Below are 21,101 nucleotides of genomic sequence, written 5' to 3'. Positions count from 1 at the left end.
CACGGAACAGGTCAGAAAAAGGATTAAATATGCTGGCTGTGGCCTCTTCTGGGGCCCAGGAGCCTCCCAGCAAGCACCAGGGTGGGCGTGGGTACCAGGGAGAAACCCAAGTCAGTGGCAACGACACAGTCAACCTCCAGGGTGCGGCGCGATGGTGCACATTCACAAAACCAAACTCTGCCACATGCATGGCAGAAAGGATCCCCGAGGAGCAGGATGCACCCACACGATTGTGGCGAGCAGTCAGTATTTTAATTCAGGTCAGGCTCCGACACCTGGGGGGACGGGGCCCTGCCTGCCCCACCCTAAGGTGGAACCCCCAGCTGCTCCTGGGAACAGGATCATTTACAAAAATAAATATGAAAAAAGCAGCAACTCTTTAGTAATCATGGAATTAATCTGACGGCAATTAAATGTGTTTAAGCATCTGGCATATCTCCTAAATTGCACCAAAAGAATTTGGAAGCACTTGGTTTGGTCTCAAAGGCAAAAGGAAAGGACAAGGAAGGGGCCAGACCTCGCCAGGCCCCCGCCCCCCTCACATTTCCGAGTCGGCATACATCCCGTTGATTAAGTAGTCCACCTGCGTGTAGTCCTTCTTCTTGTAGCTCTCGTAGGCCTGCAGGGCAAACAAAACCAAGACTGTGATGAAAAGGGTCACCCCGAGTAACAGCACCACCAGGAGAAGAGTTTTGTCCACCACGGCCCGGGTGAGGGGCTCGGTGGTGACCACCATGTACTGGCCTTGGGTGCTGGGCTGGCACGAGTCCGTGGCTGGCATCTTAGTGCCCCCTGAGCTCCTGGGTGTTGGCCCAGTGGAATCAGTACCTGGTATGGCTTCAGTCTCTACCTGCTCCGGTGCCTGGGGTGTGCCTGGCCCAGCGGCCCTCTGGGTATATGGCGTGGGACTTGGCTGTGTCGTGGGGGACATGGCCTCCATCTCAGGGATTGGGCTGGTGTGAGGCACTGGCATTGGGCTGGCAGTTGGCTCCCTGGCTTGTGCCTTCGTGGTGGTCACCACTGTGGGGATGGGGGCGGGCTGTGGGGTTGTGTTTGAGGGCGTGGGTGTGGATTTATTTGTTGTGTTAACCACAGGCTGGTCCACTGACACCTGGCTAATGGGACCTTGTGCTTGGGGATGCGTAGGGGGTGCAGGGCTTGCCGCGGTGTCACTGGGCATGTGCTTGGAAGGACTTGGACGAGTGCTCATGGGGCTGCTTGTGTTTGCTGTGGTCGCTACAGTCTGAGCACGTGTGGCCAACGTGGCCAGGGTTGCTGTTCTTGGCAATGTGCTGCTCTTTGGCACTTGTGCGAGGGCTGTGCTGAGAGATGGATGCCCAGTGGCGGTAGTGGATGGGCTCCGCCCTGCAGAAGTGGATGTGGGCGCAGGGGGTGCGAGTGTCGTGGGAGTGCTGGAGGCCGCAGTCGTACTGGAGGCCACAGTCGTAACGGAGGCTGCAGTCGTAACGGAGGCCGCAGTCGTACTGGAGGCCGCAGTCATAATGGAGGCCACAATCATACTGGAGGCCGCAGTCGTACTGGAGGCCGCAGTCGTACTGGAGGCCACAATCGTACTGGAGGCCGCAGTCGTAACGGAGGCTGCAGTCGTAACGGAGGCTGCAGTCGTACTGGAGGCTGCAGTCGTACTGGAGGCTGCAGTCGTGGGAGCAATGGAGGTCACACCATCAGCTGCACCTCCTGAATTTGCTGGTTCACTCACATCTGTCCTGCTTGTGTCCTCTGTTGTGAGTTCCGTAGAGTTGAGGTGGGCTGCCGAAGTCCCTTTGGTCAATGTGACAGGAGAAGCTGCTGCCATGGTTACATCCTCAGATGCTTTATTATCAACTGTTTCCACAGATGCATTCCTCTTGACTAATCCCTTCCACATTTTGTTAGGGACAAAGTTGCCTTAAAGTCAGAAAAAGGAGAAAAAAAGAGACAATCATGCTCAATCCCGCGCAGGGGGATTGCTCAGGGATCGGCTTCCACCCAGGCCTGTGGGGCCCCCTCCTCAGCCCAGCCAGAGTCGGGGGAGGTGATGTGCGAACATGCTTCCTCCCCATCTCTCTTCCCACTGTTGGCATGCAGCTCATTGAAAAAGCCTTTGTCAATTTGATTTTAAAACTCCTTTGCCCTCTATGAACCTCTCTGCCCATTGAAGGCTTCAGACCTTCACTGTTTGATCCAATTCCCAAAACATCAGAGTAAAAGTCTCACACAACAGGTGTGATTCACCATTAAAAGCCCACTGAACGCACACCCAGGTTTACAAAGCAGATAAACTGCACAGGTATTCACATCATAAAAGAACGCTTGGCTTTGTGAAAGGATTCACTGCAGGAATTCTTGGAAATGAATGGCACAGAGGGGGAACGCAGTTAAAGATCTGATGTATGAAGGAACCAATTCCCCAGTGAAGATTCAACTTAGAGATGACATCAAATCTTGCAGGCCAAGCGAGCAAACCTTTCAGGGCTCAGCTGCCTGGTCCTGCTGGGGGCTCTTGGCCTACCATGGCCCTGGAGAAGGAAGGTTGGCCTGACAACCCTTCCCTGCCCGGCACCTGGGAGGGCTGGGGTTCCTGACGCGTTGGCCTGGGTTTGCAGATGCTGCTTTCATGGGCTCAGCACGCTTTGTGGCCACCGTGGGCCCATCTAGCAGTCACACAGCTTTCTCACTTACGTGGATCGTTGGATGCCACATGGCTTTCAGATAAGGACAAGGAGAAAATCCAAATGAGCACAAGAACTGTCCACATCTTGCAGATGGGCTGGGAGCAAGGCTGGGCGGTCCCCGAGGCTCCCAGCCAGCCAGCTCCTCAGGCTGCTAATGGTTCCCTCCTGCTTGGCCAAGGGATCTGTGGTTAAGAAAGCACGCTGGTCAGAAGGCGTCTGGCCAGCAACACACAGCCTTGCCTGAGAGCACCTGCTGTGGAGGGCTCTGGCAGGGTCCAAGGTGCAGACTGAGCCAAGTGCTGAGACCAGGGCCTGGTGCCCAGGAAGACCTCAGCCATGGTGTAGTAATGATCTGCCCTGTGCTTTGCATCTGATCACTTCTTGACCCGATTTCACTGTGAATCTCAACCTGCAAAAGTTCCCATTCTCCCATCCTAGAGTTCAGAGTTTAAAGGAGCAGGAGAGAGGGCTAAAACTTGGCTGTGTTTATAGGGTGAAGGCCTTCTCATCACCAAGACTGGTCAAGTCTTCCTCCTCAGCTTCCCCCGTGGTCTGCAGAGTACAAATCAAGCCTAATGCACCCCATGTGCACCCCGTGACAGGTGACTGTGCCCTTCACATGGGAGATACTACTTAACCATTCATCCATCAATCCAACCATTCATCCATCCACCCGCCCGCCCACCCATCCATCCACCCGCCCGCCCACCCATCCATCCACCCACTATTCTACCAATCTACTCATCTCTCCATCCATAAGTCCATCCATCTACCCACCCATCCATCCACCCACCCACCCATCCATCCACCCACTCACCCATCCATCCATCCATCCATCCACCCACCCATCCATCCATCCACCCACCCATCCATCCACCCACCCATCCATCCACCTACTCATCCATCCATCCACCCACTATTCTATCCATCTACTCATCTGTCCATCCATAAGTCCATCCATCCATCCATCCACCCACCCACCCATCCATCCATCTATCCTACCCACTATTCTATACATCTACTCATCTGTCCATCCATAAGTTCATTCATCCATCGATCCATCCATCTACCCACCCACCCATCCATCTATCCACTATTCTATTCATCTACTCATCTGTCCGTCTGTCCGTCCATCCATCCATTCATCTATTCATCCACTTTTCCATCCATCTACTCATCTGTCCATCCACCCACCCACCCATCCATCCATCCATCCACCCACTATTCTATCCATCTACTCATCTGTCCATCCATAAGTCCATCCATCCATCCACCCACCCACCCATCCATCCATCCACCCACCCATCCACCTACTCATCCATCCACCCACTATTCTATCCATCTACTCACCTGTCCATCCATAAGTCCATCCATACATCCACCCACCCACCCACCCATCCACCTACTCATCCATCCATCCACCCACTATATCCTATCCATCTGTCCATCCATCCACCCACCCATCCATCCACCCACTCATCCATCCATCCATCCATCCATCCACCCACTATTCTATCCATCTACTCATCTGTCCATCCATAAGTCCATCCATCCATCCACCCACCCACCCATCCATCCATCCACCCACCCATCCACCTACTCATCCATCCACCCACTATTCTATCCATCTACTCACCTGTCCATCCATAAGTCCATCCATACATCCACCCACCCACCCACCCATCCACCTACTCATCCATCCATCCACCCACTATATCCTATCCATCTGTCCATCCATCCACCCACCCATCCATCCACCCACTCATCCATCCATCCATCCATCCATCCACCCACTACTCTATCCATATACTCATCTGTCCATCCATAAGTCCATCCATCCATCCATCCATCCATCCACCCACCCACCCACCCACCCACACACTCATCCATCCATCCATCCATCCACCCACCCATCCATCCATCCATCCATCCATTCACCCACCCACCCACCCACCCATCCTTTCATCCAGTATTTACTGAGTGCTTACTCATGTGCCAGGCAGTACACTTAGGACAAAAAGGTGAAAAACACACAACCTCTTCAGGGACCTGCAGTCCATAGGAGACACAGAAAAGAGGTCATTGCAGGCCGGCACAAGCATTGTGCAGGGTGTGACTCAGTGCTGGGAAGAAGGAGGAGACAGTATGCGGGCAGGCCTTGAAGAGTGAGGTAGGCTGATCCTCTGGGCAGAAGCCCCAAGGATGGCTGGGCCCCAGAGGACGGGGTGCCACAGGGGCCCAGAGGACACAGTTCAGCCAGTGGTGGTGTGGTCGGCATGCCAAGGAAGGCTTCCTGGGAAAGCGACGCCTGGACCGCATTCTGAAAGCTGGGTAGGGGTGGGCAGGCAGGTGGAGAGGGAGCAGCAGATGACAACAGCAGGGTCAGAGGCAAGGAAGAGCGTGGTGAGGCGGGAATTAGTCTGGAGAGCGCGAGGAGGCCCCATGAGCCACATGGCAGTTTAGATTTCACAGTAGGCGGATGGGAGTGCCTGCAGGGCCTTAGACAAGAACAGGAAGGTGCTTTTAGCAAGAGGGGAGGCAGGGGCAGCCAGTGAGGGGCAGCGATCCCGGCACCTGATACAGAGGCTCTCTCAATGAATGAAGGCGTGAGTGAATGAGTGACTGCCCCACTTCAGAGACTGCAGTGGTCCCCACAGCCGGCCCAAGTCGCTGTAAAGCAAAGCCCTCTCCTTCATTCTAATGCTCCACAGAAGTGATGTGGACGCCTTAACACATTTTTATTTTTTTGAGATGGGTCTCGCTCTGCTGCCCAGGCTGGAGTGCAGTGGCATGATCGTACCTCACTACAGTTTTGACCTCCCAGGCTCAAATGATCCTCCCACCTCAGCTGGGATCACAGGCGCATGCCACCACACCTAGCTATTCTTTTTTTTTTTTTTTTCTGGAGAGAGGGTTCTTGCTATGTTGCCCAGGGTGGTCTCCAGCTCCTCAGCTGAAGCAATCTTCCCGCCTTGGCCTCCAATGTACTGGGATTACAGGCATGAACTACTGTGCCTGGCCCTTAACGTATTATAAAAAAAATTATTTGGTTTGGTTGATTTGTTTTGTTAGATAAAATAATGAAAACAGACACAAGGAAATCAGCACTTAGCAGCCCATAGCAAAGTGGGGCCCCAGCTGCATAGCTGTAGGTGGACTGGGGCTTGGGGGTGCTGGGTGAGCTGCCCATTGGTCACTCAGGGACGAAGGGGCCATTGAATGCATGAGTGGCAGGAGCAGCCTTTTAGCTCTTTCAGCATTCACTGTCATTCCTTTGAGGAAGCTACCGTAATAGGGTCAAGAGACCATACAAGGGGAGTGGGAGACCAGCAGGACATGCAGAGGCCAACAGCACTGCCTGCGTTCCAACCCCAGCTCCCAAGCTCACTAACCAAGTGACAGGTGCGGCCACAGGACCTCTGAGCCCCGCTGAGCTGCATGGCAGTGGCATGGGATCCCGCGGGCAAGGACCCAGCATGGCTCCTGGCTTAGCCAGCAGCCCACCCGAGAAGCACTTCCCGCTACGCAAAAGCAGCCACTGCGCAACGAGAAGCCCCTGGGTGGCTTCCTGCCTCCTGTAATCCATGTGGACTATTGTCAAGCTGCCCCGGGGCTGGAGAAAGCCCTTAGAGCGCACACTCCTCTGGAAGGCTGGTGTGTTCCATGAGACTTCTGGTCTCTTTCCCAGAGTCACTAACTTTTCTCTAGCTTCAAATGGTGCTTTCTCTTCAAAATGGTCTGTAAGGGCTCCTGATGTGTTAGGGGTTTAGAAAAATTACTTGGCCTTACAAACCACAGATCTAGAGTGCAAAAAGCATTCTTTGTTCTGACAGAAAAAAAGTGTGGCAGGGGGGATGGGGAGAGAAGAAACTAACCAATATCACGCAAGGCAGAACTGAAACTGGAAGGTTTCGGGCACAAAGAACTCACAATCCTCCACAGGCCAAGGCCGTGCAGCTGTGCTTTTGATAAATATGAGTATTTAAACGGCTCTCTCTTGGGCCAGTAACATCTACCGAATGTTTTTAAAATGCTACCACCCCTGGTATGTTCCCCAGGCCTGAGCCTGGGATTTGAGGTCCTCTGGGTAAGTTAAAGGTGAGATGACGTGGCAGGGGCTTCTTATGGGTGAAGAGGGTCTCAGCTCCTGAAAGTACCCCAGCCCCAGGCCTTCTGCTGCCCCCTCACTACAAATCTCTAGGGCAGGGGCCAGCACACTTTCTCTATAGAGGACAGGACGGCAAATATTTGGGATTCTGTGGGCCATTCGGTCTGTGTCTTAGCTACTCCATTCTGCTGTTACGGTACAGAGGCAGCCCTGGAATAGAAGTAAATGGTGGGCACGGTTGTGTCCCAATAAAACTTTATTTATACAAACAGGCAGCAGGAGGGATTCGGCCACAATTTGCTAGCCCCTGCTTTAGCACTTCAGCCAGCTTCAGGGACCGTGCTCCAGCTACAGCAGGGAGGATCAGACTCAATGTACTGAATGAACCTCCTCCTTCTTGTCCAGTTCCTTGCCTTGGAACAGACAAGGACCTTCTCCTTCCTGAGAGGGGACAGCCTCTCATCATCTTCTGCTAAGAGACGCCCCTCCACCACCCTGCATGAGTGAGACACAGCCTCCCTGCAGCACAGAGGAGGCTTCTGTGAGTGCCCACGGCATCACCAAGGTCAGTGAGAACCTCTTGAGGTAACTTGCATTTGTGTCACGAAGCCGAAGAGGGTTGCAGGTGATTGCGTGATCCCCATCCTGTTCATGGGCCACCACCCCAGTCCACTCAGAAGATAAGGCCTCCTGATCAGACCCAGTGACTCATGCATGTAATCCCTGCACTTTGAGAGGCCGAGGCAGGCGGATGGATTGAGCTCACGAATTAAGAGACCAGCCTGGGCACCATGGCGAAACCCCAACTCTACAAAAAATACAGAAATTGGCCAGGCGTGGTGGTATGCATCTGTAGTCCCAGCTACTTCAGAAGCTGAGGTGGGAGGATGGCTTGAACCTGGGAGGCAGAGGTTGTAATAAGCCAAGATTGCACCTCTGCGCTCCAGCCTGGACCACAGAACCAGACATTGTCTCAAAAAAAAAAAAAAAAAAAGGAGGCAGGGCCTCTGACAGTTAAGGGCCACAGACTGGGCCTTCCTTGGTTACTATAAGGCCTGGCTGTCTTTCCTTTTCCCTTGACGCTCTGATCCTCTGATGATCTTGCAAAGCTCCCTCTGGGCTCACTGTCCCATCACCCAACAAGCAGGCCCAGCCTGCAGGGCCAGGACACTCACCAGAGGCCGCTGCTAAGGGCATGCTCCCAGCCTGGGCCATCTTCCTCCTTGGAGAGCTGTGGGCTTGGCACTGCGTCGCTGGGTAAAGTCTGGCTTTGCAGGGGGTGAAAGCCACGTGGTGGGGCACTCCCGGGCCATGCCATCCTTTGTGGCACATGTGAGACGAAGGTAGACTCTCCACTCTAGTAACAGACGCATCTAGAGTTTGAAAAAAAGTCCACATTCCTTAGGAAAGGCATGAAGGAAAATTCCAGTGAGGAGGGAGGCACAGAAAGAGCAGCATTCAATAGATCATTCATTCCACTGGGAAAACGACAACATGGATCGAAGCTTTCAATGTCAAAACTTCCAGTGCAGGCTGGGCACGGTGGCTCACACCTGTAATCCCAGCACTTTGGGAGGCCGAGGCTAGTGGATCACAAGGTCAGCAGTTCGAGACCAGCCTGACCAACATGGTGAAACCCCATCTCCACTAAAAATACAAAAAAATTAGCTGGGCGTGGTGGCAGGCGCCTGTAATCCCAGTGACTTGGGAGGCTGAGGCAGGAGAATTGCTTGAAACCAGAAGGTGGAGGTTGCAGTGAGCCGAGATTGCACCACTGCACTCCAGCCTGGGCAATAAGAGCAAAACTGTGTCTCAAAAAAACAAAACAAAAAACAACAACGACTTCCAATGCAGCAACTTCTACTGCAGTTTCTTCTAAGGAAGCACTCAGACAGATGTCCAAAGATGATCTACAAAGATATTTCTCAGAGCATTATTTAGAAAGAGTAAAAAACTGGAATAGTTCTGTCAAGTATGGCCCCATTCATATATAAAATACTATGGCAACTGTTAAAAATACACAACTCTCTACTTATTGACATGGGAAGATATATAGCATGCATCAGTAAATGAACAAGGCATGTTACACAGCAACGTGTGGACCATGATCCTATTTTTGTTAAAAGAGACATTTATTCAAGGGTCTGGAAAGACTTGCACTAGAATGTTAATGAATATCCCTGGGGAATGGATTCACCTGTGATTTTCATTCTCTACTTCATATCTTTCTTTCTTTTTTTTTTTTTTTTAACAAGCACTTATCACTTTCGGAAAACATTTCTGAAAGGCTCCAAGGAAAGAAAACAGCGTATTTTCTTCAAGTACTTCAAGCCACTAAGCAGAAAGGCACAGAGTTATCCCACCTGATACAGTTTCACATGCTGATTTCCATAATTTAGAGAGACTACACGATCTATATACCAGGAGAGACATTTTCCTAGGAGCCAACCAAAACTTTAGAGGAATCCAGGAGCAAAGCCATAATGCAAAGATGTTAATCGGCACAAATGATTCTCTCATTGATGAATATTTAATGTGAACTCAGGAGATTACAGAAACAGCTCGTCACCTCTTATCATGGGAAGGTTATCAGTAGGTGGTGATATCAAGGACCACCATGGGCCTGCTCCCAACACAGATGCCCATGTGTGCACACACAGCCACACATACATGCACTTAGTCACACACGCTTGTGTGCACACAGCTGCACGCATGTCCATCTGCACATGCACACATGCCACCACACATGTGCACTCACACATGCACACACATACACATGCAAAATCACACACACAAAGGTGAGGGCACACACACGGAGCATGTCCACAAGGCTATCTCAGGACACTCCACGGGTTTCTCAGGAAACTTCTGCTGGATACCATCACCACTTATTCCCTCCCAGCCGGTGGGGCTGGTGGTCACTCCCACAGAAACAGGAATTGGCCACTGTGTAGTCGAGAACAGGCCTTCGTTGTCCTATGACTTCATCCCTCTGCTATGGTCTTGCCTCCACTTTCCAACAGAATATTCTAAATGTCAAGATCCCATGAGGGAACCTGTGGTCATCTATGTAAGTTGACTCATGATGGACAAACCATTAACAACATTTAAAATAACTGTTTCCCCTGCAAAGGCTTCAAGCCAAAATTAGGATGTGGGTCTCGGGACCCCACCCAGTTATTCTCATTATTATGTGGTAAAGGGAGACTGGGTAGATCAGGGTCTTAGACCATAACAGATGGGAAAAAAGAGACCCCAGGGGCAGGAGAGGAATGAGCGAGAGAGAATTAAATTTGTATTAAGTTGGAGACCAGGGCAGATGGAAAGACGGAAGGTTAGGCTGGCATTGGGAGCTCCCTTCTTCAGGGGTCAGCTCCCCATAGGATCTGCAAGGAAGGTGCAACAGGATACTCCCTTGAGCCAGGTGACACTCCATGAGAAAGGCACCCCCAGACTGTGCCCCTGGGTGTCAACCTCCCTATCCTTTTCTGGTTCATGACCTCGAGACGCCTCCCAAGGCATCTTGTCTGAATTCTTGTGTTCTGAACCTTGGCTTGTTATATGTGGAGCACTTTATGCAAGTTACACAAAACTGGACTCCAGGCGTGGTGCTGCATGCCTGTAATCCCAGACACTCAAGAGGCTGAGGTGGGAGGATTACAAGCCCAGAAGTTTGAGTTCAGGCTGGGCAACACAGTGAGACCCCAATTCTTAAAAAAAAAAAAGGGAAAGAAATAACTTAATTCTTTTTTTCTGGCATAGAGAGGTTCCAAAGACCAATCCTGAAGCTTGGTAAAGGACTACAGCTGTTACCCCCACATTCTATCAGGCTATGAAGACTCACTCAGCAGCAACATGGCCAGGCCCCCACACCAAGTTAGACAAGCTACAGATACCAAGGAGTAGGAACTGCAAAAACAAATATAGGGCAAACTGCAGGTACCTAATCCTGACACGTCACCTGGCTGAACTTTGGTAGCAGAAGCCCAAGGAACACAGACTTATGGCTTTGTGTATATAGACATTGTCCTGTAGTCCAAAGGATGTGACTCTGTGGCAGACGGGAACCTGGAACATTGGACATTTATTATATTACATTAACTACCTTGCTTGCTTCCAGGTTTCTGGAAGTTTTGGTATCACAGCTAAATGCTAGGGCCTAGTTTTTGCTAAGAACGTGGGTAGCTCTGACATTCCTTTGTCCATTAGGCAGATCCACTGTATAAATGGAAAAATTTGTATTTTAAATATTTTCCGTGCTGATTTTACTGAAATGTTAGAGATTTTCCTGGGGCGAGGGACAGCTGCAAGTTGTTAAAGTCAGATTTCTAAGCACGATGATTATTTCTGGTGGCAAACCATGCGTGTGGAGGCCGATTTCTCCTATCAGCCTAACGATTAAGTCAACATGCTAAGCAGCCACACGGGGGCTACTAAGTGACTCGCACGGGGGAAGCAGGCGGGGAGACAGATGGGCAGGGGAGGGAATCTGGGGCAATGCACAACCTCCACCCAGGTAGAGAGACGGTCTGGGGGATAGGTCTGGGTCACTAAACTAAGAGCGACACTTCTTGGGGTCCAGTCCCGTCCTGGGCTTGCCCGGGAAAGACCCCAGGACAAATTCGCCCCCCTTCCAGAGTGTCCCCATTCTGCTCCCAAAATGGGACAAGCGGGCCTCTTCTCCAGTCTGGGACCCCCTTCAGCCCTCCTCCCTCCTGCCTCTTGGGCCCCCAGCCATGCTCGGCCCCCAGTTGACTCCTTCAGTACCTGCATTGCTCAGCGTCTTGCACTCTGTGCGTGCCCCATCCGCCGCTCCTCCTGTCCGGTTCCTCCTGCCTCAGCTCCACTCACTCTCCCACTGCCCCTCGTGCCCCCATCCAACCCTCCTCCTGCCCCCCCATCTCTGTCTCTCAGTCCCAAACCGGTCAGGGAGCCCTGACAGCAGCTCTCCGGACGGCAGTGCGAGCCCTTACCCGGGCGCAGCAGGCCCGCGGCGGCCTGGTGGCCCTCGGACAGTAGGAAGGAGCCTGAGGCCCGGCGCGGGGACGTGGCCGGCACCGCAACCCAGGGAGCTCCGGGCAGCGCGCCCTGTCTGGGCCCCGCCCAAACGCCGGAAATGACGTCACGGAGGGCGGGGCGGGCCTGTTGGTCGGGGCGAGGAGCGGCTGCGGCGGGGCCTGTGGCGAACGGAGGCGAGCCGGAAGTAGGGGGGGTTGTCTGCTCTCAGGCCCCGCCTCCCCGGGGCCGGCTCGGGCCACGTCTCGCGTGCTGCCAGAAGGAGCTATTTTGAGCAGGTCTGTGGCGGAAGTGGGTGTTCCCGGGTCTCGGCTGCCCAGCTGTGCCCGCTGCCGTCTTGGGGTCCCGGGGTGCCCGGGTTGGGCTGGGTGAGCTCAGAGGCACCTTGGCGGCGGCCAAGCCTGAAGAGGCGACCTCGAAACGCCTCGTGAGACCTTTCGCGGGCACACGCCCTTCGCGTTCCTCCGCTTCCTCCCACGTTTCTTAAGCCCCTGGCGGGGCGCTGGGGTGCCCGGTAGCTAAGAGTGGGGTGGCAACGAGCGTTTCTGTGCACCCGCAGCGTGCCACGCCCGTGCTAAGCACTTTGCCTACAGAGCCAGTAGCTTAATTCTGCAATAGCACGGTGAAGAACTTAGCGCCATTTTACAGACGTGGAAACAGGCTCATCAAGTGCTCTGTAATTGTAAAACCTGAGATAACAAAGGAGCAAAACGGAATGTAGAGGCAAGTGTGTGGGACTTGACTTTGGTTAGAAATAGGCTTTGCAGGTCGGGCGCGGTGGCTCTTGCCTGTAATCCTAGCACTTTGGGAGGCCGAGACGGGCGGATTACCTGAGCTCAGGAGTTTCGAGACCAGCCTGGGCAACATGGTGAAACCCCGTGTCTACTAAAATACAAAAAATTAGCCGGGCGTGGTGGTGTGCGCCTGTAGTCCCAGCTACTCGGGAGGCTGAGGCAGGAGAATTGCTTGAACCTGGGAGGTGGAGGTTGCAGTGAGCAGAGATCGTGCCACTGCACTCCAGCCTGGGCGACAGAGCGAGACTCTGTCTCCAGAAAAAAAAAAAAAGAAAGAAAAAAGAAATAGGCTTTGCAAGTTAGTAGTTCTGTGACTGAATCCCAGTCTGTATAAGACCCTCAGGCATCTCCCGGTCCAAACCAAAACCTGTCTGCGAAGGATGATTTCACAGGAGGAAACTAAGACTTTATTTCCAGTTTTATAACCTGCCTTGGGGTCTTCGGCTAGGAAGCTAAGAGACACAGAAAGCTGAGATTGGGCAAAGACAGGATCTACCATCCACTCCGAGCTCTGGGAGCACCTGAAATGCGATTTGATGTCACCACCACCGTCCCCAGTTCAACCACAGTTCATGTGTGGAATTTAACCTGCAAAGTTGGGTTTGCTGAGACCCAAGGCCGGTTGGATCATGTGAACATCAGATCCTTTCACTATGTATTTGCTTTAATTTTTCCAACTGGTTCAGATCTAACATGAAGTACAGTATTGAGGCTCACTCCAGAAGTGAAAATATACAATCGGCAGGCAGATTTTAGTTCTATACCTGCCCTTTTCAAAAATCAATGACTGGGCTGGGCGCGGTGGCTCACGCCTGTAATCCCAGCATTTTGGGAGGCCAAGGCGGGCGGATCACCTGAGGTCAGGAGTTTGAGACCAGCCTGACCAATATGGTGAAACCCGTCTCTACTAAAAATATAAAAATTAGCCAGGCGTGGTGGCGGGCGCCTGTAGTCCCAGCTACTCGGGAGTCTGAGAGAGTCTGAGACAGGAGAATTGCTTGAACCTGGGAGGGGGAGGCTTCAGTGAGCCGAGATCGCACCACTGCACTCCAGCCTGGGCGACAGAGCGAGGCTCCTTCTAAAAAAAAAAAAAAAAAAAAAAAATCAATGAATGTGACTCTGTGTTTTCATTTCCTCTTTGGCAACATAGGGACAATTTTTTACTGTTGGGGCTGAAATTACAAACATAAGACACAGCCTCTCCTCTAGAGCAGCTGGACCTCCATCTGCTTTCTTTTTTTTGTTTTTGAGACGGAGTCTTGTTCTGTCGCCCAGGCTGGAGTGCATTGGCGCCATCTCGGCTCACTGCAAGCTCCGCCTCCTAGGTTCACGCCGTTCTCCTGCGTCAGCCTCCTGAGTGGCTGGGACTACAGGCGCCCGCCACCACGCCCGGCTAATTTTTTGTATTTTTAGTAGAGACGGGGTTTCACCATGTTAGCCAGGATGGTCTCCATCTCCTGACCTAGTGATCCGCCCGCCTAGGACTCGCAAAGTGTTGGGATTACAGGTGTGAGCCACGGCGCCAGGCCCATCTGCTTTCTTAAATTTCTACTGGAACAGAGTCATGCCTCTTCATTAGGTATTGTCTGTGGCTGCTTTTTTGATAAAAGGGCACAGTCGACTAGTTGTAGAGATTATATGGCTTACAAGTCCTAAAATATTTACTCTCTGGCCCTTTACAGAATATATTTGCTGATCTCCAGTCTAGAGTGTTACTGATGGGTTTCTGACACAGAAATATCTGGCTGAGATGGGCCAACATACCGGGAAACTCATTCTCTCCTATGGGAAAGTCATATTCTCTGATAGCATCTTTGGTCACCTGAAACCTAGCGTCCATTGAAGGCACAGCTCTGGGAACTGCAAAACTGTTCTGTGGAATGTTATGGAGAGTAAAGCCAGGCAGACCAGCTGCTTCTGAGGGCTGTGGATAAAATAGAGAACGATACACTTACATCCTCTACCTTTTGTCTCCAGGCACAGATCATTCAGGTGCCTTCTGTGCAGAAATAGCTGAATAAACTTGGAGCTTGGTCCTCCTTGTTGTGAATTTACAATGCTATTTGAATGTAAGACCTTGCTAGATACGACATTTGAAAGTTAGGGCTCTGGAATGACACTGCCTGGCTTCAGATCCTTCATTTTTTTTGCTGAATGACAAGAAACAAGAGGCTTAGGCTCTGTGCCTCAGTTTTATCATAGTCAATTCTGGTATTTGCTGTAGTTATGTTGAATAAAGTCACCCAGTACACGGACTTAGCAAATACTGCTCCTTGGAAACCACAGCTCCTAGGGAAGGTAAAGGGTTAGGTTCCTTTGAGCCTCTGATCACATTTTTATCAACAGATCAATATACATAACTTTGTTTTTTTGTGTGAGTTTCTATTTAAAGATGCTTTATTTAGGCACAGTGGCTCATGCCTATAATCCCAGCACTTTGGGAGGCCAAGGCGGGTGGATCACCTGAGGTCAGGAGTTGGAGACCAGCCTGGCCAACATGGTGGAACCTCATCTCCACTAAAAATAACAAAAATTAGCCGGGTGTGGTGGCACATGCCTATAGTCCCAGCTACTGGGCAGGCTGAGGCAGGAGAATCACTTGAACCCAGGAGGTGGAGGCTACAGTGAGCCAAGATCGTACCATTGTACTCCAGCCTGGGCAACAGAGCGACACTCCATCTCAAACAAAACAAAACAGAAACAAACAAACAAACAAAAAGAAGCCTTATTTAATGTCTATTATTGACTCATTATTTAACATTGAAAATGAGACAGGAATAATACTGGGGGGTCACAGGAGAATTAAATTCCAGGCAGCAGTTTTACACGACTAGAGACTATCATCTGCTAAGACCCTGAAAAACCAAGGTATGAACCAAGCTGGCTAAGACCAACTGGACCCAACATGGTGCTGGGCTTGACCTAGGCTTCCCCTAGGACCTCATTATGTGATCATTAACATACTAAACACACAACCACCAGTACCACGACAGTTTCAGGAACACTCAGATTTGGCACAAAAATGGGTGACACCACTGCTCCAAGAAATCTCCACCTTTTCCCAGGAATTTTCAAGAATATTCCACCTCTTGGTTAAAGAAACCCATAAAGGTAGAAACCCCAAACCATTGCTCGACTCTCTCTTGAGTAGGCCTGCATTCCTCTTTCTTGAGTATGTAATTTTCACCTTGTGATAAGTCCTTGTACTTTCACTATTTTCTGACTCATCCTTGAATTCGTTTTCATAATGACATCAAGAGCCCGGGGTCAAGGTCCCACCTGCGTTTGGGCACCTCCCCAGCCCACTGGTATCAAACCCACAGACAACAGCATATAACTCATGCCTGAATGAAGTACATCTAACATGTATTTTCTCCCTAAGACAGACCTTTTGCACTGAGGAACACTAGATAACACTTCAACCCTACGTGTGGGGGCCATTTAAAAATGCAAAACCGCCACCCAAAAAAAAAGCAAAAAATTACAAAAATGTGGCACTAAACAGACCGAGAAAAGGATGGTTATTGGCAGTAGGTGAGCAGAAATGAGGGCAGAGAGAGAGTGCTTGCTAGGTCTCAGCCGGGGACTCCAGCACGCGGCGACTCGGATTTTCCCCACTCCAGGCACAAGGCGTGTACAGGCTCATGGCCTCAGAAACACTGCAAGTATTGATTTGTGGGGGGGCGGGGGGAGGTCACACATAAATTTTTTACCTGCTAAGTGAATTTGCAAATGTAGAATCTATGAATCATGAGAATCAACTGTATGCTAAAATAGAGGAGTAATAGGACCTGCCTCATCAGATGGTTATGGGAATTCAATGATATATGAGTGCATGTAAATTGCTTATAATGGGGCATTACACAGAAAGGACTGAGTCAATATTAGCCACTGTTTTTTTTGTGTGTTTTTGTTTGTTTGTTTTTGTTTTGTTTTTGAGATGGAGTCTCGTCCTGTCACCCAGGCTGGTGTGCAGTGGCGTGATCTTGGCTCACTGCAACCTCTGCCCCCTGAGTTCAACCGATTCTCTTACCTCAGCCTCCCTAGTAGCTGGGATTAGAGGCGTGTGCTACCACACCCAGCTAATTTTGTATTTTTAGTGGAGACGGGGTTTTGCCATGTTGGCCAAGCTGGTCTCAAACTCCTGACCTCAGGTGATCTGCCTGCCTTGGCCTCCCAAAGTGCTGGGATTACAGGCGTGAGCCACTGCACCTGGGCCCATTGTTACTATTATTGATTACAAAAGAGCAGGACTCTGGTATTTGAAAGAGGATTCTCTAAAGTTTGGAACGACTTGAAGTCCCTGAGTCCCAAACCATTCTGAACCCCTCCACGGTGCCGTCTTTGTCACACCAGGCAGAAGCCCTTCCCTTGTCACCGGAAACTCCCTCTGGAAGGAGCTGTTCTCTGTCATTAAAGGGAGTTCCTTTTCAGGAGGAAGCCAGTACTCCCCTTCATGCTCCACCCTTTATTCTCATTATTTGAAAATAGAAGGTTTATTTTTATATTCTGAACGCAAAACTAAGAATATTACAATTATGAGAATTTTGAGAATAAAAGTGAATAATTGATGGGGATAGGAGTAAAATTAAATATGCATTATTGGTCTGAGCCTCCTGACATGTCTCTTATAATGTTCAGAAGTATTAATTTGGTTTTCGGGTATTCACTATGGATGGCCGGGGGAAAAATCTTAAGGATTATGAAACCAGGCTACTACGGACTTACTCTGAGTTTTTTTATTTCAATTTTTTTTAAGCATGTTAATTTCAATACATTTTACTTAATTTAGTTCACATGTATTTGATATGGGTTAAAGAGTTTTTATTGAGGATTAGTATACGTCCAGAAAAGTGCACATAAACGTTTACAGCTTGATGAATTTTCACAAACTGACCCCCCCTGTGGAATGAACACTCAGTAACAGTGGCACCAGCATCCTGGGGGCTCCCTTCAACCCCCCTTCCAGGCCCAAAATGAAAATGCCAAGTATCTGTGAAGACTCAGAGCAACCTGAACTCCCATAGAGTTGCTGGTGGGAATGGAAAATGGTACAACCACTTTGGAAAACAGTTTGGCAGTTAAACATACACGTACGTGACCCAGCAGTCCCACTTGTAGGTATTTACTCTAGGGAAATGAAAACACGTCCACACAAATATCTGTAGGAAGTGTTTATAGCAGCTGTATTTGTAATTGCCAAAACTGGTAAAGGAAAAGCTTGTTCTACTCATGACACTTCTGACATCCATGTGTAGGTTTTCTTTTCTTTTTTTTTTTTTTTCAAGACAGGATCTTTCTCTATCACCCAGGCTGGACTGTGGTGGCACAATTATGGCTCAGTGCAGCCTTGATCTCCAAGGCTCACACCATCCTCCCACCTCAGCCTCCCAAGTAGCTGGGACTATGGGTGTGCACTATCCTCAGCTAATTTTTTTTTTTTTTTAATTTTTGGTAGAGACAGGGGTCTCACTACATTGCCCATGCTGGTCTTGAACTCCCGGCCTTAAGCAATCTTCCCTCCTCGGCCTCCCAAAGTGCTAGGATTACAGGTGTGGGCCACTGTGCCCAGCCCAATGTGTGGGTTTTCCACACCAAGCAATTCTCTGCAGACGCCAACTGGGTGTCCTACAATTTAATTCAATTCTGACACTAACTCTGTGGAGTCGGCACAGACCCTGCAGGTTAAGAGCTCAGTCTCAGAAGACTGCCCTGCTTCAGGCATCAATCTCAAGTAGTGGGTCCCCAGGTTACCACCCCGGCTACAAATCAGAGGGGCCCACGACCTCCTCCTTAGTTTTGTCATTTGCTAGAGCTCACAGAGCTCAGGGAAACACCTTACTGCCAGTTGCCGATTTATTATAAAGGATACAAATGAACAGCAGATGAAGAGAAGCGTAGGGCAAGGTCTGGAAGGGTCCTGATCCCAAGAGCTTCTGTTCCCATGGAGCTGGGGGTGTACCATGCTCCTGGCACATGTATGTGGTCATGAACCACAAAGTTCTCTGTACCCTGGCCTTTAGAGTTTTTTTTTTTTTTTTTTTTTTTTTTTTTTTTGAGATGGAGTTTTGCTCTTCTTGCCCAGGCTGGAGTGCAATGGTGTGATCTCGGCTCACCGCAACCTCCACCTCCCGGGTTCAAGTGATCCTCCTGCCTCAGCCTCCCGAGTAGCTGAGATTACAAGCATACGCCATCACAGTTGGCTAATTTTTGTATTTTTAGTAGAGACGGGGTTTCTCCATGTTGGTCAGGTTGGTCTCAAACTCCCCACCTCAGGTGATTCACCCGCCTTGGCCTCCCAAAGTGCTCGGATTACAGGCATGAGCCACTTCGCCTGGCCCAGGCCTTTAGACTTTTATGGAGGCTTTATTACATTGGTGTGATCGATTAAGTAATTGGCCATTGGTCATTAGCTCAATCTCAGCATCTCTTCCCTCCAAAGAAGTGGGAAGTTGGGGTGGGGCTGAAAGTTCCAATCTTGTAATCATGCCTCGGTCTTTGTGGTGACCAGACCCCTCCTAAGGTATATATGGGTCCCCAGGCACACCAGTTGTCTCATTAGCATAGAAAAAGACACTGTGATCACTCCTGAGACTCCAAGAGCTTTAGAAGCTGTGTGCCAGGAACAGGGGCAGAGACCACTTATATATTTCTTTTTATGTCACAAATGGAAACACCCAAATGCCAATCAATGGGTGAATGAATGGATATACAAATTGTGGTATGCCTTTAAAATGGACACTACCCAGCCATAAAAAGTCACGCATTACCGGCCAGGCACGGTGGCTCACGCCTGTAATCCCAGCACTTTGGGAGGCCGAGGCAGGTGGATCACATGAGGTCCGGAGTTCAAGACCAGCCAGGCAAATATAGTGAAAAACTGTCTCTACTAAAAATACAAAAATTAGCCAGGCACGGTGGTACGCACCTGTAGTCCCAGCTACTCGGGAGGATGACTTAGGAGAATCGCTTGAACCTGGGAGGCGGGGGTTGCAGTGAGCCGAGATGGCGCCACTGCACTCCAGCCTGGGCAACAAAACGAAACTCCGTCTCAAAAAAAAAAAAAAGTTACCAATTACCTATATATCCAACACCACCGATGAATCTCAAAAGCCATTATGCTGAGAGAAAGAGACCAGCTGTAAGAGATGACATACAGTATGATTCCATTTATATGACATTCATGAAAACAAAAAAGTATAGAGACAGAAAACAGTAGCTGCTAGGGATGGGAGTGGGAAGACAGGAAATGACTTAGCGTTGCCAGAGAAAATACAGGTCGCCCAGGTAAACTGACTAAATCTGGCAACCCTAGATTGTCTACAGAGGGGGATAAAGGAAGTTTTGGGGATGATGGAAATATTCTATATTTTGATTGTGGTGATGGTTACTTGCCTGTGTACATTTGTCATGGAGTCGTGGAGATGTAAATTTTACTACATGTAAATTATACCTCAATAAATTTAGCTAAAAACAAACAAAACAGCTGTGAAGAAAGGTAAAAGTCAAAAATGGAAAAATGGATTATAGATTATGATGGTAGTTAATATGTGTGTATGTGCATGGGCACGTAGAATTGAACACTTAAAATAGGTGCATTTTATTCTATGTTAATTATACCCCCAATAAAGTTGATTCTTTTTTTTTTTTCTGAGGCAGAATTTTGCTCTTGTGGCCCAGGCTGGAGTGCAGTGGTGCAATCTTGGCTCACTGCAACCTCCGCCTCCCAGGTTCAAGCAATTCTCCTGCCTCAGCCTCCCAAGTCACTGGGATTACAGGTGCCTGCCACCATGCCCAGGTAAATTTTTTTTTTTTTTTTTTGAGACGGAGTCTCTCTCTCTGTTGCCCAGACTGGCGTGCAGTGGCACGATCTCGGCTCACTGCAAGCTCCACCTCCCGGGTTCACACCATTCTCCTGCCTCAGCCTCCAGAGTAGCTGGGACCACAGGTGCCCGCCACCACGCCCGGCTAATTTTTTGTATTTTTAGTAGAGACGGGGTTTCACTGTGTTAGCCAGGATGGTCTCCATCTCCTGACCTCGTGATCCTCCCACCTTGGCCTCCCAAAGTGCTGGGATTACAGGCGTGAGCCACCACACCCGGCCATGCCCAAGTAATTTTTTGTATTTTTAGTAGAGACGGGGTTTCGCCATATTGGCCAGGCTGGTCTCGAACTCCTGACCTCAGCTGATCCACCTACCTCGGCTTCCCAAAGTGCTGGGATTACAGGTGTGAGCCACCGGGCCTGGCCAAAGTTGGTTCTTTAGAAAGCAATATTATAAATAAAGAAGGTTGGCCAGGTGCGGTGGCTCACGCCTGTAATCCCAGCACTTTGGGAGGTCCAGGTGGGGGCATCACGAGGTCAGGCGATCGAGACCATCCTGGCCAACATGGTGAAACCCTGTCTCTACTAAAAATACAAAAATTAGCTGGGCCTGGTGGCATGCACCTGTAGTCCCTGCTACTTGGGAGGCTGAGGCAGGAGAATCACTTGAACCCAGGAGGCGGA

General features: G+C 50.1%; 1 protein-coding gene across 6 annotated transcripts; it reads right to left on the bottom strand.

The window, feature by feature from the left end:
• Positions 1 to 233: 233 nt before the first annotated feature.
• On the bottom strand, positions 234 to 11,961 carry C9H11orf24 (chromosome 9 C11orf24 homolog). Of its 6 annotated transcripts, none has more exons than XM_024255824.3 (5): positions 11,551 to 11,891; positions 7,959 to 8,156; positions 2,683 to 2,857; positions 1,721 to 1,908; positions 234 to 619 (listed from the first exon to the last, which is right to left on the bottom strand). In XM_024255824.3, exons 3-5 carry the CDS (start codon positions 2,756 to 2,758, stop codon positions 539 to 541), a joined length of 345 nt encoding a protein of 114 aa, XP_024111592.1. In that variant the 5' UTR covers positions 2,759 to 2,857; positions 7,959 to 8,156; positions 11,551 to 11,891; the 3' UTR covers positions 234 to 538. The 6 variants fall into 6 exon arrangements, with proteins under 6 accessions (XP_024111592.1, XP_024111593.1, XP_054381489.1 ...); XM_024255825.3 differs by having other exon boundaries at positions 11,757 to 11,891; XM_054525514.2 differs by having other exon boundaries at positions 234 to 1,908; positions 11,551 to 11,961.
• Positions 11,962 to 21,101: the final 9,140 nt, after the last annotated feature.

The sequence above is a fragment of the Pongo abelii genome, chromosome 9 (genome assembly GCF_028885655.2).
Source record: "Pongo abelii isolate AG06213 chromosome 9, NHGRI_mPonAbe1-v2.0_pri, whole genome shotgun sequence".
NCBI classification, from domain to species: Eukaryota; Metazoa; Chordata; class Mammalia; order Primates; family Hominidae; genus Pongo; species Pongo abelii.
This window is presented reverse-complemented; position numbering and strand designations above follow the sequence as displayed.